This window comes from Delphinus delphis, chromosome 1 (assembly GCF_949987515.2).
Source record: "Delphinus delphis chromosome 1, mDelDel1.2, whole genome shotgun sequence".
Classification (NCBI taxonomy): domain Eukaryota; kingdom Metazoa; phylum Chordata; class Mammalia; order Artiodactyla; family Delphinidae; genus Delphinus; species Delphinus delphis.
The window spans coordinates 37,351,171-37,365,910 of record NC_082683.1 but is presented as its reverse complement, the minus strand read 5'-3'; the positions used below and the strand labels follow the sequence as shown (position 1 = coordinate 37,365,910).

Below are 14,740 nucleotides of genomic sequence, written 5' to 3'. Positions count from 1 at the left end.
GCAGAAGTGATAGTCTTTTTAACAAGTGGTTCTAGAACTGGATATCTATGTGGGGGTGGGAGGGAGAGCCTCAACCTTTACATCATATCATACATAAAAATTAACTTGAGGGCTTCCCTGGTGGCGCAGTGGTTGAGAGTCCGCCTGCCGATGCAGGGGACACGGGTTCGTGCCCCGGTCCGGGAAGATCCCGCATGCCGCGGAGCAGCTAGGCCCGTGAGCCATGGCCGCTGACCCTGTGCGTCTGGAGCCTGTGCTCCGCAACAGGAAAGGCCACAACAGTGAGAGGCCCGCGTACTGCAAAAAAAAAAAAAAAAATTAACTTGAAATGGATTATAACCTAAATTAAAGAGCTGAAATCCATAAAACTTTCAGAAGAAAGAAGAAAATCTTTGTAACCCACTAGAATGGCTGAAATAAAAAAGACTGACAGACGGCGTGTTGGTGAGGATATTAATAATAAGGAAATAGATGTGAAGGTGTCTCTACCCCAACCTATAGTTCTCCTGTAAGCCCTTGTCAAATGTATCCATGCTTTTCATGGTTTTTTTAGACTTTGGTTTCTATCATATGAGACTAAAGACTGTTATAGAATGCAACTATTTGGAATAGGAAGGGACATCAGAATTCATCTATAATAAGTGTTTCTCAAAGTGCTCCTTTTTAGTTGTGTAACCTCAGAGACTTATTCTCCCTGACCTCTTTCCTTATATGGAAATAGTAAAATGGGGATGATGCCAAATTATAGTCTTGTTATGAGTATTAATGTTTGGAAGTAAGTGTTTTATAAAACTATAAAAACTCCTGTGGGGTTGTTAATGGCCTGCCAAGGTGGGATTTAACTGTTCCTTTGTCTTCAGTTCGAGAGTAATTTACACAAATAATAAATCTATTTAGAGCAAGCATCTTGCTTTTCCTTTCAAGATTAACAACATTTTTAAGTGTAAAGTTTTGGAGCTTATTCTTTTGGATATTGACAGGGTTTTTTTCCCCTCTCATGCAAATAATTGAAGTAGCTGCTTTTTCTCCCTATTAATTCAGTTAATGATTGAATATGTAACATAGGGCTTCTCTAACTCAGAGGACTGCGGTACCCTTAACTGTGTTCCATATGCTCAAAATAGGGGTTTCTGCCATCAATATTACCTGTATTCTAAAAACCCGATGCAAAACTTAAGATACTGAAAGAGACTGATATGTACTTACCTGTTTGCTTCTCTGTACTTTATCATCTTAGTCACCTACAGCCACCTTCGAAAAACACGGAGAGCACCTACCCCGAGGAGATGGTAGATTTGGAGTAAGCCGTCGTCGACATAATTCCTCTGATGGCTTTTTTAACAATGGACCTCTACGAACGACAGGAGGTAAGACATACCCAACTTCCATGACTATATAAGCTACTCAGCAAGCCCAAGCTGAGGGTGCATGTCCATAATCTTGGAATAATGATCTTTTGTAAACATAATACTCAGTTAGATCCTCCAGTAGTCATTACTCAACTATATTGGCTTTCTAACATTCTCAGGTTCTCTTAAGTCATTTATTCAGTTGAAGAACTCATATAGAAATTACATTAAAACAGAAAGTTGTATCTTATGCCTTTTTTGTATGTGGACTTACTCTTTTATTAAAAAGGTCCCCCGAAGGGCTTTGGCAATACCTTAAGTTATATCAGGAAGCATCTGGCCCAGTTGTTTCTGAATTTTCAGGAAGCAAACACTCTAATGTGTTACTTTTCCTTACTATTTCAGATTCCTGGCACCAGCCCTCCCTGTTCCGGCACGATTCCGTGGACTCTGGTGTCTCTAAGGGGGCATATGCTGGAATCACAGGGAACCTATCTGGTTGGCACGGCTCTTCCCGAGGTCACGATGGCATGAGCCAGCGTAGTGGGGGTGGCACAGGGAACCATCGCCACTGGAATGGCAGCTTCCACTCCCGGAAAGGCTGTGCCTTTCAGGAAAAGCCACCTACAGAGATTAGGGAAGAGAAGAAAGATGATAAGGTAGAAAAGTTGCAGTTTGAAGAAGACGACTTTGTAAGTATGAAGATTTAGTTGTATACCTAAAACCTGACAAATGATTCTTATATATAAAACCGTGTTAGTAATGAGAACATTTCAGAAAGTACTAAAAAGGGAGTCCGTAAGTTTAGACTTTTAGTGTTTTTAGGAAGGACAAGGAAGGAGCTGGTTAGTATGATGATGATGACCAAAATTCCTGTGTAACTTTTAGCAAATCTTCATATTTTTTCATCTTTTTGCCTTTGGAATTCTTATTTTTCTTTAAGCTTTATAAGGTTCAGTATTCAGATATGTTTATGTAAAACTATATTCTTGAATGTTAAATTGCTTTCTCCAACTATCATAAGAGGGGGTTTTTTGTCTTGATTTTGCCCTCTCATATAAAACAATTGTGGTAAGTTCAGAAACATGCAGTTAGGAGTATTTTAGCTGTTGCCTGTACATTCAGTAAAACTTGATGCTATTGTGTGTTGAATTAATTATATGCCTTTTTTTTTTTTTGAATTATATGCCTTTTGACCTGTAAACCAAAAGTAGAGTTTTTGTGCACCTTAAAAAAGTTTAATAATACATTTTACTTAACCAAATATGTCCAAATTATTATTCTAACCTGTAGTCATTATCTTTAAATTAATGAGATAATTAACATTATTTGTTGTACTACATCTTCAAAATCCTTTGTGCATTTTATAATTGTAGCACATCTTAATACAGACGGCACACGTTCCAAGTGCCCAGCAACCACACGTGGCTAGTGGCAATCCTATTAGGTAGTGCAGCTTGTTATTTTTAAGTAGCACATTAGATAAGCCAGTCACTTTTATGACAGCTATTTTATGTTATCAAAACCAACTAAAGAGTAAAATTAGGCATCATCCCCTCTTCTCCCAAGTCTAGCAAATGACCTGGGGGCTCTTGATTTAAATGTCATTTATCAAAGTAAATTCCTATCCCCAGGTGCCTATCCTTTAAAACTTTATTATGGAGAAGTCTGTAATACACCAATATATTAAATATTTGTCCAGAATGTCCTAAGTACTCAGTAGTCGAAAAATGACTACAACACTAAATTATAACGTGGATTATTTATTCAGTAAACTTATAAGTTATCAGTTCTGTGTCATTCCCAGTGGGAAATTAATTGACAATGGAAAGAAAAATGTTAAGGCAGCATTATCCACCTGCTAAGTGATCTAAAGGGAAGTTTGCTGTCACGTCAAACCTGAACAAGGTCATTAAGGGCAAGTTTATTTTGTGTTTATGCTTTAAAAAAATTTTTATTTATTTATGGCTAAGTTGGGTGCTTGTTGCTGCGCACGGGCTTTCTCTAGTTGCAGAGAGCGGGGCCTACTCTTTGTTGCAGTGCACAGGCTTCTTGTTGCGGTGGCTTCTCTTGTTGCAGAACACAGGCTCTAGGCGCACGGGCTTCAGTAGTTGTGGCTCGCAGGCTCGAGAGCGCAGACTCACTGGTTGTGGTGCACCGGCTTAGCTGCTCCGCGGCATGTGGGATCTTCCCAGAACAGGGCTCGAACCCATGTCCCCTGCATTGGCAGGTGGACTCCCAATCACTGCACCACTGGGGAAGCCTTGTGTTTATGCTTTTATGAAATATTCTGAGTGTACATAAAAGTCTGGAGAAAACCGTCAAGTACACACACAACCTAGCTTTGTGAAATATTGACATTTTGCCCAATATGCTCTATACCATTCTTTTACAAAAGAGGCAAGATATCATAGATACAGTTAAAGCTTCCCTAATCATATTCTCCTAACGTTCCCCTAGAGGTAATCACCATTTTGATTTTAATGTTTTATCATCCTCATGTATGTTTTGATAAATTTTTACTATATGAATGTATCTGTAGACAATCTGTAATATCATTTTGCCTGATTTTGATCTTTATATGAATACTGTCATATTGTAGTTCTCTTTTATTTGCTTAAAATTGTTTGAGATTTGTCTGTATTGATACATAGGGCTCTAGATCAGTGGTTCTCAATCCAGGAGCAAGTTTGCCTCCTTCAGAGCACATTTGGCAATATCTAGAGAAATTTTGGTTGTCACACCTGGGGATAGTGCTATTAGCATCTAGTATGTAGATATCAGAGATGTTGCTAAACTTCCTGCAATGCACAGGACAGCCCCATAACAAAGAACCAGCCCAAAATGTCAGTAGTGCCATGGTTGGGAAACCCTGCTCTATATCTTTCTCACTGCTGTATAGTAAATATTCTGTGGTGTGAATATACTAGGTTTATTTATCCATTTTCCTGTTGACAGACATTTAGGTTGTTAAAGATCTTGTTTTGGAGATAAATCTAAAGGATAGGAACCATGGCATTGTAACTAGAGAAGTAAGGGTCAAAAATAAGATTTTTATCCAAAGGGAATTGATGAATAATAAGTAAGTAATTTGAAAAGGAAAAACAGGAGGAGCAGAATTGGAGGATAGAAGATAAAGACGTCTTGGTACCAAAGAGATGGGTGAGATCAACCGGAGGTGTGCACATGGAAATAGAGATAGTAGTTGAGGTTTATGGTTGGACAGAATCACCCAAGGAAAGTAATATATTCAGAGAGGAAGCTTAGAGCAGAACCTGTGGAATAGCAGTAAGGGAGATTAAGAAGTGATTGGTTGAAAAAGAATGGGGTTTATCAAGAAAGAGTAGTTAGTCAAAAATAACAAAAGGTATTTGAGGACCTAATTGTTTACAGTAGGTTTTCTATGTTTCTTGTTTTTTCCCCATACTCTACATTGTATAATTAGAAAGTTATTTTTTGTTTTAAAATAGTATTAGTTTAATGTAATTAACAGTCCTATATTTGTACCTTGGACAAGTAATAACCCTAATTTCCCCTGAGTTGTTGGATGGTAATGTCTACCTTGCAACATTGTAGTAAGGAATAAAGATCACATATGTTGGGACTTCCTGGTGGCGCAGTGGTTGGGAATCCACCTGCCAGTGTGGGGGACACAGGTTCGATCCCTGGTCTGGGAAGATCCCACATGCCGCGGAGCAACTAGGCCCATGTGTCACAACTATTAAGCCTGTGTGCCACAACTACTGAAGCCCGTGAGCCTAGAACCCATGCTCCGCAACAAGAGAAGCCACTGAAATGAGAAGCCCACAAGCGCAATGAAGAGTAGCCCCTGCTCGCCACAACTAGAGAAAGCCCATGCGCAACAACAAAGACCCAACACAGCCAAAGATAAATAAATAAATTAATTTTTTTTAAAAAAGATCATATATGTTAAATGATGTATGCAAAACATTTAGCATGACAGAGTTGTTTTTTGTTTTTTATTTGGCTTTGCCGGGTCTTAGTTGCGGCGCGTGGGATCTTTAGTTGCTGCACGCACGATCTTTTTAGTTGCGGTATGTGAACTCTTAGTTGTGGCATGTGGGATCTAGTTCCCTGACCAGGGATCGAACCTGGGCCCCCTGCATTGGGAGTGTGGTGTCTTAGCCACTGTACCAACCAGGGAAGTCCAGGGTTTTTAATATTTTTTATTTTTTTTTATTTATTTTTTAAAAATGGCCACTCTGGGAGGCATGCAGAAAGAAATGTGTTTTTTTTGTTGTTTTTGCAGTACGTGGGCCTCTCACTGTTGTGGCCTCTCCCATTGCAGAGCATAGGCTCAGCGAGCCCGCTCCGTGGCATGTGGGATCTTCCCTGACCGGGGCACAAACCCATGTCCCCTGCATCGGCAGGCAGACTCTCAACCACTGCGCCACCAGGGAAGCCCAGAAATGTGTTTTTAACAAACTGTGCTGGAACTATATCTATAGATATAGGGGTGTGTGTGTGTGTGTGTGTGTGTGTGTATCTTCTCTACCCCTACCACCTAGCATACAAAAAAATGAATTTGAGATGAATTACAGACCTAAATGTAAGGCCTGAAACTAAGAAAACTTAGGAGAATATCTTTCTCACATAGGGGGTTAAAAAAAAATAAAAAGATTTCTTTGGACCCAGGGAGCAATAACCATAAAGGGGAAAACATTGATAAATCAGGCTTCATCAAAATTTAAAACTTCTGCTTATTTCGCAGACTCAGAGAAAATATTTGCAGAACATAGATTTGAAAAGGGGCCTGTTCCCATAATGTGAATAACTCCTACAACTCAGTTTTTTTAAAAACATAAACAAGATTTGAACAGATGCTTCACAAAGGAAGATAGATGAATGGCCAGTAGGCACATGAAAAAAATGGTCAGTGTCATTAATCATAAGGGAAATGTGGAAATTCAAATTAAGACCACTATGAGATACTGCTGCACACCCACCAGGATAGCTAATATTTAAAAGTCTGAAAATACTAAATTTGGTGACATTTTTGAGCACGTGGAAGTCTCATACATTGTTAGCAGGAGTGTGTAGTAGTACAACCATTTTATGAAAAGGAAGGTCTGACAGTTTCTTATAAAACTAAGCATAAACTTTACCCTGTGACCCAGTACTTCCATTTCTAGGTATTTGCTAAAGAGAAATGAAAATCTGTGTACATTTATTGTAATTTTATTCATAGTAACACAAAACTGGGATTTTTTTTTTTTTTTTTTTTTTTTTTTTTTTTTTTTGCTGCTGTGCTGTGTGGCTTGTGGGATCTTAGTTCCCTGACCAGAGATTGAACCCAAGCCCTCAGCAGTGAAAGCACAGAGTCCTAACCACTGGACCGCCAGGGAATTCCCAGGAAATAATTTAAATGTCTATCAAAACAGGAATAGAAAAATTGTGGTATAATCATGTAATGGGCTACTTATGCAGTAATAAAAAAGAATGACTGATAAAACAACATGATGAATCTCAGTGAAGCTTTACACAATAAGGTACATACTGTATGATTCCATTTATATGACATTCTAGAATAGGCAAATAATCTATGGTAAGAAAAACAGTGGTTGCCTGTGTGGAGTGGAGATTGGGGAAGGGCATTAGGAAACTTTCCAGTTGTAGAAAGTAGCTTTATCTTTATAGATTTGGGGGGGTATAAGTATTTTTCAAAACTCATGGAATGGTATACTTGGTGCATTTCATTGTGTGTAAATGTTGTTTGATTAAAAAATAGATTTATGTCACCGGTCATGGAACAAACATAACACAAGCCTCCTGATGTGATTCACTGAGGAGTGCCCTCCAAAAATTCATAACCTGAATCTAACCATGAGGAAAAATCACACAAACTCAAATTGAGGTTTCTATAAAAGAATTTTAAAAGATTCTACAAAAGAACTAGGCTGAGTACTCTTTTAAAAAGTTATGGTCGGGGCTTCCGTGGTGGCACAGTGGTTGAGAGTCCGCCTGCTGATGCGGGGTACACGGGTTCATGCCCCGGTCCGGGAAGATCCCACATTCCGCGGAGCGGCTGGGCCCATGAGCCATGGCCACTGAGCCTGCGCATCCGGAGCCTGCGCATCCGGAGCCTGTGCTCCGCGACGGGAGAGTGAGAGCACAACAGTGAGAGGCCCATGTACCGCAAAAAAAAAAAAAGTTATGGTCATGGTGGGAAAAGTTCCAGGTTAAAGAAGACTAAAGAGATAGGACAATTAAAGACAACATGTAAACCTAGACTGGATACTGGATGAGGGAAAAACAGTGATTTTAAACTTTGTTTTCCTGTAAAAGTATCAGTGTTACAGTTTGAATAAGAGTTGTAGATTAGATAATAGTATTTATTAATGTTAATTTCCTGATTTTTATAATTGTACTATGATTATGTAAGAGAATATCCTTCAAGTTCTTCAACCTGCAGATAGTTCAGGAAAAATATATATTTACAGAGAATTGTGGAAAAAATGTGGTAAAATGTTGACATGAGACTGTAGATGCACAATATACAGGAATTCTTTGTATTATATTTGCAATTATTTTGTAAGTCTGAAATTAAGGAATAAGTTAAGAAAGAACACAAAGCAACTAGGATTGAAGAACCAAAAAAATCCATGGACAGGGACTTCCCTGGTGGTCCAGTGGTTAAGAATCAGTCTTGCAATGCAGGGGACGCCAGTTCGATCCCTGGTCAGGGAACTAAGATGCCGCATGCTGCAGGGCAACTAAGCCCGAGCGCCACACCTAGAGAGCCCGCATGCTCTGGAGCCCGCACACCACAACTAGAGAGAAGCCCGCACACTGCATCGAAGAGCCTCTGAGCCACAACAAAAGATCCCACTTGCCACAATTAAGACCCAACACAGCCAAATAAAAGATAGATTAGGTAAATAGGTAGGTAGGTAGATAGAAGATAGATTTTTTTTTTAATTATACTCAAAAAATCCATGGATGTCATCTACACCAAAATAAAGTGAAGTATCACAACATAGAGACAAACCACTAAAAGCTATAAAACCTGACTAGTATTGTGTTAGCAGTTGTGCAGGAGAAATTGAAGGAAGCAACAGGGCATCTTACAACCCTAGGGTTTCCAGAAGAGCCAGTAATTGTTCTAGAAAGCTTAGAGAACATTTGAGAAGAGCAGCTAGAAATTAGGAGTGGTTTTCCATATTCCCAAAACTAGTAAATACAGAGATGTTCTGGGATAAGGTGTAAAGGGTCTGACTGGACCAATCAGCAGAGAGAAATCACACAATAATTCGAACAAGGAAGGTTAATATAAAGAATTATTAACTGTAACAGGATGGGGTAATGAGTGATTGGCTAGTAAATAGTAAAGAGAACCCTAAAGAATATAAAGAACTTATAAAGAATATAGAGTTCTAAAAAACTATAAAGAATTGGCAGATACAAGGAGCAGCCACTAACCCTTGGGCTAAGACAGAGTGCCCAAGGAAGAGTCCCCTGTTGCCCCATCACCACCCCAGGACTGAGATCCAAACCTTATCGGAAAGGGCTTAGCTGTGGCTCACTGAATGGCAGAGCAGTTGCTAAGGTGCTTCTCCAGGGAACATGCTGAAAATCTGCCCTCTAGAGTACCTCGTAAAGCTGTTCATGGGATATGTCACTGCTACAAAACCACTCAAGTCAGCGCTCACTTGTACTTTAGAACCTGGCTTAGCAGGAGCAGAGTGCTGCAGGAACCTGCTGAGTAAGCACACAGGAACAAGAAGCAAAAGTCTCTCCTTGAGCTCTACTGACAAAATTAACATGCCAGCAAATTAACAAAGGGAAAGTTTTTAAAGTGCCCAGATTCATTTACACAGAGCAAGCAGAAAGGATGACTTTGGAACCAAGAGGCAATAAAGTTCAACACAGAGTTCTATCACATTTAATACTAACTAGCCAATATTCCCATCCAGAACAAAGCCCCTCACTGAGGACAAAACTGTTGGAAATAGAATCCAGACTGAGCTGCAGGGACAGAGACAGTAGAGACAAAGGGAAGAGAAGGTTCAGGTACAAGGCATGGGGAGGAGGAGGTGAGCCGGGACATCAAAGAAAGTGTGCCATCTTTTTGAGCACTTCATGAAGACAACAGAAGAGAGTTATAAAGTGTGATGTTAGAAAGCTATCTTGATCCACATTCACAAAAATTGATCACATAAAAATAAGCAACATAATAGGATCAAGAGAATAAGGAACAGAGTAACGTTTCTACAGGCAATGCAAATTACACCTGTAAGACGTGCACAAAACGGATAAGAACCATAAGCAAATGGTACAAGAACGACATAACCAGAAAATTTCACAGTGCTAGAACTTGGGAAAGAAGTAATAAAAGATTTCAGAAAAATGAAGACTAAATAAGAAGGAGCACAAGACAATAAACACTAGTGTTTTTCAAGAATTAGACAAAGGAAGCTTTTTAAATGAAGAAAAAACAAATAGATTAAAATTAAGAATTGAAAAAAAAAAGATACAGAAATTTGGCAAAAAAAAAATCCAAAAGATCTTCCCTGCAAAAAATAATATAATAATAATATAAAATAACAAACATGAATAGCTTAGGTGCTAAAAAGTATAATTCAAGAATAATTTCATGAAATACAGTAAGACTTGAAACTACAAATTGAAAGGACAGCCAGAACAGCCAACACTTAGAAGAAGAATATCCTTCGGACATCCAGACATAAAGAACAAGTCACTTATAAAAGAAAGAAAATCAGACACAATTTGACAACAAAGGTTTATAATACAAGTCAATGGTGTAACAATTAGAATACTCAAGCAAAGAAAATGTGAGCCAAGGATTTTTTACTCTGTCATACTTTATTCATCTAGACTCCTTTTGCCTTTACTATTCCATCCAGAAGAGTGTATTTACCTGTCCATATTCTGTCTGATTTGTCCATTTGTATACTGAATTAATAGTTCAGATTGTATCTGTGCTTGCTCTATGCTAGTGGGTCTCCTCTTGACAGGTTGAAAATATACACCTGCTGGGGCCCCACTTCTGGAGGTTTTGATTCAGAAGCTCTGCAGTCGATTCTGTGCCTCTTTCTATTTCTTGTTTAATGTCCCGTGGTCATTTGTGCTGAAAAGCCATTTTCCTACTCTGTACCAGATTGTAAAGTTTGGGTTTGGGCACCAGTGTCATCTTCACAACCCCATACAATTCGTTATTAAGTTGAGTCTGTGACTCTTAACACTTCTCGATCCTTCCCATCATCTCTTCCTCTACTCCTGTCGCCTTCATACTTTCCTGTACTAGGAAACTGGTCTCCTAATAGTCTCCTAGTTGTTTATAGCCCTGAAATACATCCTTCAAGCTGCTACCAGACTTGTAAACTAATGGTTGGATCATGTTAACTCTGCATGAGAGATGGATTCCCATCCCTAAAGAATAAAATTCAATCTCCCTTAAAAATACTCCACAGTCTGGCTCTTACCTACTTTGCCAGACATCTCTTTCCCCAAAGAAAGGCCCTCTCATTCCCTAGCACTAATGCTGAACTATTTGCAGATCTCTTTTTCATGTTTTTCCTGTCTTGGTGTTCATTCAGCATTCTGTTCCTGGAATCACCCGTTTTCCAGCTTTGGAATTCATCATTAAGGATTCTTCTTAGTCTCCTCTAATGAAACCTTTTCTGATAGCACTTCTCTTTCTAGTGGAATTGACTATTCCTTCCTTAGTACTCCTTCTTCCCTAATGTGAATTTTTATCATAGTCCCTATAATTTTTTTTTTTTTTGATGTGGACCATTTTTGAAGTCTTTATTGAATTTGTTACAATATTGCTTCTGTTTTATGTTTTGGCTTTTTGGCCGTGAGGCATGTGGGATCTTAGCTCCCTGACCAGGGATCAGACCTGCGCCCCCTGCATTGGAAGGTGAGGTCTTAACCACTGGACTGCCAGGGAAGTCCCCCCATAACCTTTTATTATACTTACTGGTCTACAAGTTTATCTTTGTAGTAAGACTGACCCTTGTGGGGATAAGGATTCTTCTTAATTGCCTTTGTATTCCTAGCACATGGTGTGCCTCTGCCCTAAAGCAGTCTCATTAGAAATGCTATGAATACTCACATTTCACTGACCAGATTATGCTCCTTAAATCTGAGAAAAGTGATTCACTTTCTTGTTCATTCAGCTTTCTGTGCCTCCTTAGTTGGCATACATATCCTACAGGAAGATGAGAACTTGCACACTTACTCTGTTTATTTAAAGAAAATTTTTTTATCCTCTCATATTAAAGGAAATGAAAGCCAAGAGAGCCTGAGATTGATTTTGCATTTCAACGTCGTCTGTTTATTTGTTAATTCTGAATACAGTGTTAGAGTGCTGCTGATATATAGTTATCAGTATTTGATAGGTTCCATGGTGAATGCTACTTTGCAAAAAGTGCTGAAATGATTAGTTTTCTATATCAACCATTAATACCCCTTTTTTCCTAGCCTTCTTTGAATCCAGAAGCTGGCAAACAGAATCAGCCATGCAGACCTATTGGGACCCCTTCTGGAGTGTGGGGTAGGTAGATTTTGCCATTTTTAAAGGCACAACTTTAAATTTTTCTTATTAGCAGGGAGAGGAGAAAACATTCTTTATCTGTTTTTTTATTCGTTTGTTTCTTTATCTCTGGTTTCTCTTCTCATCCATTTGCACATGGTAACTAACTCTGCCTAGCTCTTACTCTGCCCCCCAAAATACCATTGAGATGTAATGGTAGTAGAGTCAGAATACAGACAATTGAGAGCTTGTAGAGCCCTGAATTTGAAAGCAGATTTTAAGCAAAGGGAGAATAATATAATATGCTCCTAAGAAGTAATTTTTTTAGAAGTAATTTTTAATGTTGCTAATTTGCTTATAACAATTAAATTGAATTTTAATGTATTATAGTTGTCTCCTTAATATTTGGTAGACAACTGTATTCTAACCATTCTTTCATATTACTAAATACTCTTCTAAAGTGTTCTTTGAAAGGCTAAATAATACCACGTCCCAGAGAACATTTTGTTCAACCAGGTTCCGTTAGCTGAGTGGGGTGTTGTTTTTGTTTTTGGCAATTATCAATGATGTCTGTTGTATAGGGCAGGGGGAAACCTATAAATGCACACATTTATATATATATGTTCCTAATAACTAGCCTTATAAAAAGTTAGTAGAGGGCTTCCCTGGTGGCACAGTGGTTGAGAGTCCGCCTGCCGATGCAGGGGACATGGGTTCGTGCCCCGGACCGGGAAGATCCCACATGCCGCGGAGCGGCTGGGCCCGTGAGCCATGGCCGCTGAGCCTGCGCGTCCGGAGCCTGTGCTCCGCAACGGGAGAGACCACAACAGCGAGAGGCCCGCGTACCACCAAAAAAAAAAAAAAAAAGTTAGTAGAAAAATCAGTGTATTTCAAACCAAACCTGATCCTGTGGCATTGGGATCTTTGGCATTTACAAATTGTACTCTCCTAGTTCCTACATTAGATATGTTCAGTAGCCAGGCATCTTATTAGGAAGGCTTTAGTGTATCTAAATACTGGGTTTGGATCTTGAGTTACAGGATTAAGGGCAATTGCTGTTCCATTTCCCCTTTGTTAATGTATAGCTTTGCTCCAGTTTGCCTCATCAGAAGGTCCCATAGCAGACTCCTTTCTCCAGTTTCCTCATCTCTCTGTGTTCTCATGCTGACAGGAGTAGCTATCCTTGGATATATATTCTTGTTTGGTCTATGCCTGAGTGATCACACCGTGCATGAGACATGCTGTACCCCTGAAAGACTCCTAACATCTTTGGGCTTTTTGGTTGATTATGAATTTAGAATCAAGTGTTTTCTTATGTTGCCTTTTTTCCTACAGTTCCTGGGTAAGTGTCACTTTTGAGAGTATCTGTTAAGTGCATACCAGGAAATGTTTGTCACTTAGTCTCAACTGTCAGCTCTTTGTACAAAGTGAGGCCTTTGTTTGAACTATGCTTCGTGTTAACCAATAGGTTTGACATTCTTTTGTCTCTCCACTATTGTATTTCACAGAAAACCCACCTAGTGCCAAGCAGCCCTCCAAAATGCTAGTCATCAAAAAAGTTTCCAAAGAAGATCCTGCTGCTGCCTTCTCTGCTGCATTCACCTCACCAGGATCTCACCATGCAAATGGAAACAAATTGTCAACCATGGTTCCAAGTGTCTATAAGAACCTGGTTCCTAAGCCTGTACCACCTCCATCCAAGGTATGATTTGGAATCAGTGTAAGAACCTTATACAGCAGAGGTGGGAGAATAAATAAGAAAAAAATTTAGTAAATTTATTTTTTCCTGTTGAGTCACTCACCAGATATTCATTTGGTGCCATTAAGTTCTATGTATAGTATTTTACTGTCTCCAAACTCTCTTCTGCTGCCAACTACATTTTTAGTAGGCCTCTCATACTCATTAGCTTCATCTCATAAACCTGCTTCTCTTGATTTGCTGTTTTCATTAATAACACCAACATTCATCTGGTCACGTAGCTGAGTATCATGGCTGCTGCTTTCTTCCTCTTTCTTACTCATTCCCCTCTCCCAAGCAGTTATATAAAATCCCCATCAGTTTTTTCCTCTATGATATGCCCTTGTCATCTCACATTTACTGTTGTAGTGTACCCTTCTATTTCCTCATTTCTCTGTATTTTATCTTACACAGAACTGCCAGAATGATTATCCTAAAACAGTTTGAATATATCACATCCCCTCGCATTAAGTCCCTTAAGTGATTCCAAACCATCTGTATAGCAGGGGTTGGTAAACTTTATCTGTAAAGGGTCAGATGATAGATATTTTAGGCTTTGTTGGTCACATATGACATATGGTCTTTTTGTAATATATTCTTTTTCTTTTCTTTTTTTTTCCAACCATTTAAAAATGTAAAAAACATTATTAGCTCATGGGCCATACAAAAATAGGCCTCAGGCCAGTTTTGGCCCAAGGGTCATGACTTAGCAACCCCTGATGTTATAATACAGTGTCCAGACTCATGAGCACTGGTGTGTATAATTCTATATAGCCTAAGCCTAATCTGTCTTTTACTGCCCTTTGTTTTCTTACCTGGGAGATTTTCCTGTGTGTTTATGTCATACTCTCTGAATCCTTTTCTATCACATACATCTAAAGATCTAATTAAGCCTTGTATCTGATTGAATAGCACTCTGTCTCTAATCACAATATTTATTGCATCTATTTCTTCATTTGGTTGTAATCTCCTTAAAGGCTTCAGGTCTTTTTCATATTTGTATCCCTAGCACCCTCACAAAAGCACACAATAATTGCTTGAATGAATTCCAGCCACTGTAAGGAAACAATTAAATTTACTGTGTTATTGAGAGAAAAAACAGTGAGCATTAATTCACTTTTCTGTGTGTGCAAG

At 38.9% G+C, this 14,740-nt stretch overlaps 1 protein-coding gene across 3 annotated transcripts in view; it reads left to right on the top strand.

The window, feature by feature from the left end:
- GPBP1L1 (GC-rich promoter binding protein 1 like 1) overlaps positions 1-14,740 on the top strand; it is a 56,918-nt gene that overhangs the window by 30,598 nt on the left and 11,580 nt on the right. For all 3 annotated transcript variants that reach the window (XM_060021389.1, XM_060021382.1, XM_060021376.1), the window contains exons 4-7: positions 1,238-1,367; positions 1,755-2,041; positions 11,817-11,889; positions 13,377-13,570. In XM_060021389.1, coding sequence (XP_059877372.1) covers positions 1,238-1,367; positions 1,755-2,041; positions 11,817-11,889; positions 13,377-13,570 — 684 coding nt within the window. The remainder of the gene's footprint in view (positions 1-1,237; positions 1,368-1,754; positions 2,042-11,816; positions 11,890-13,376; positions 13,571-14,740) is intronic.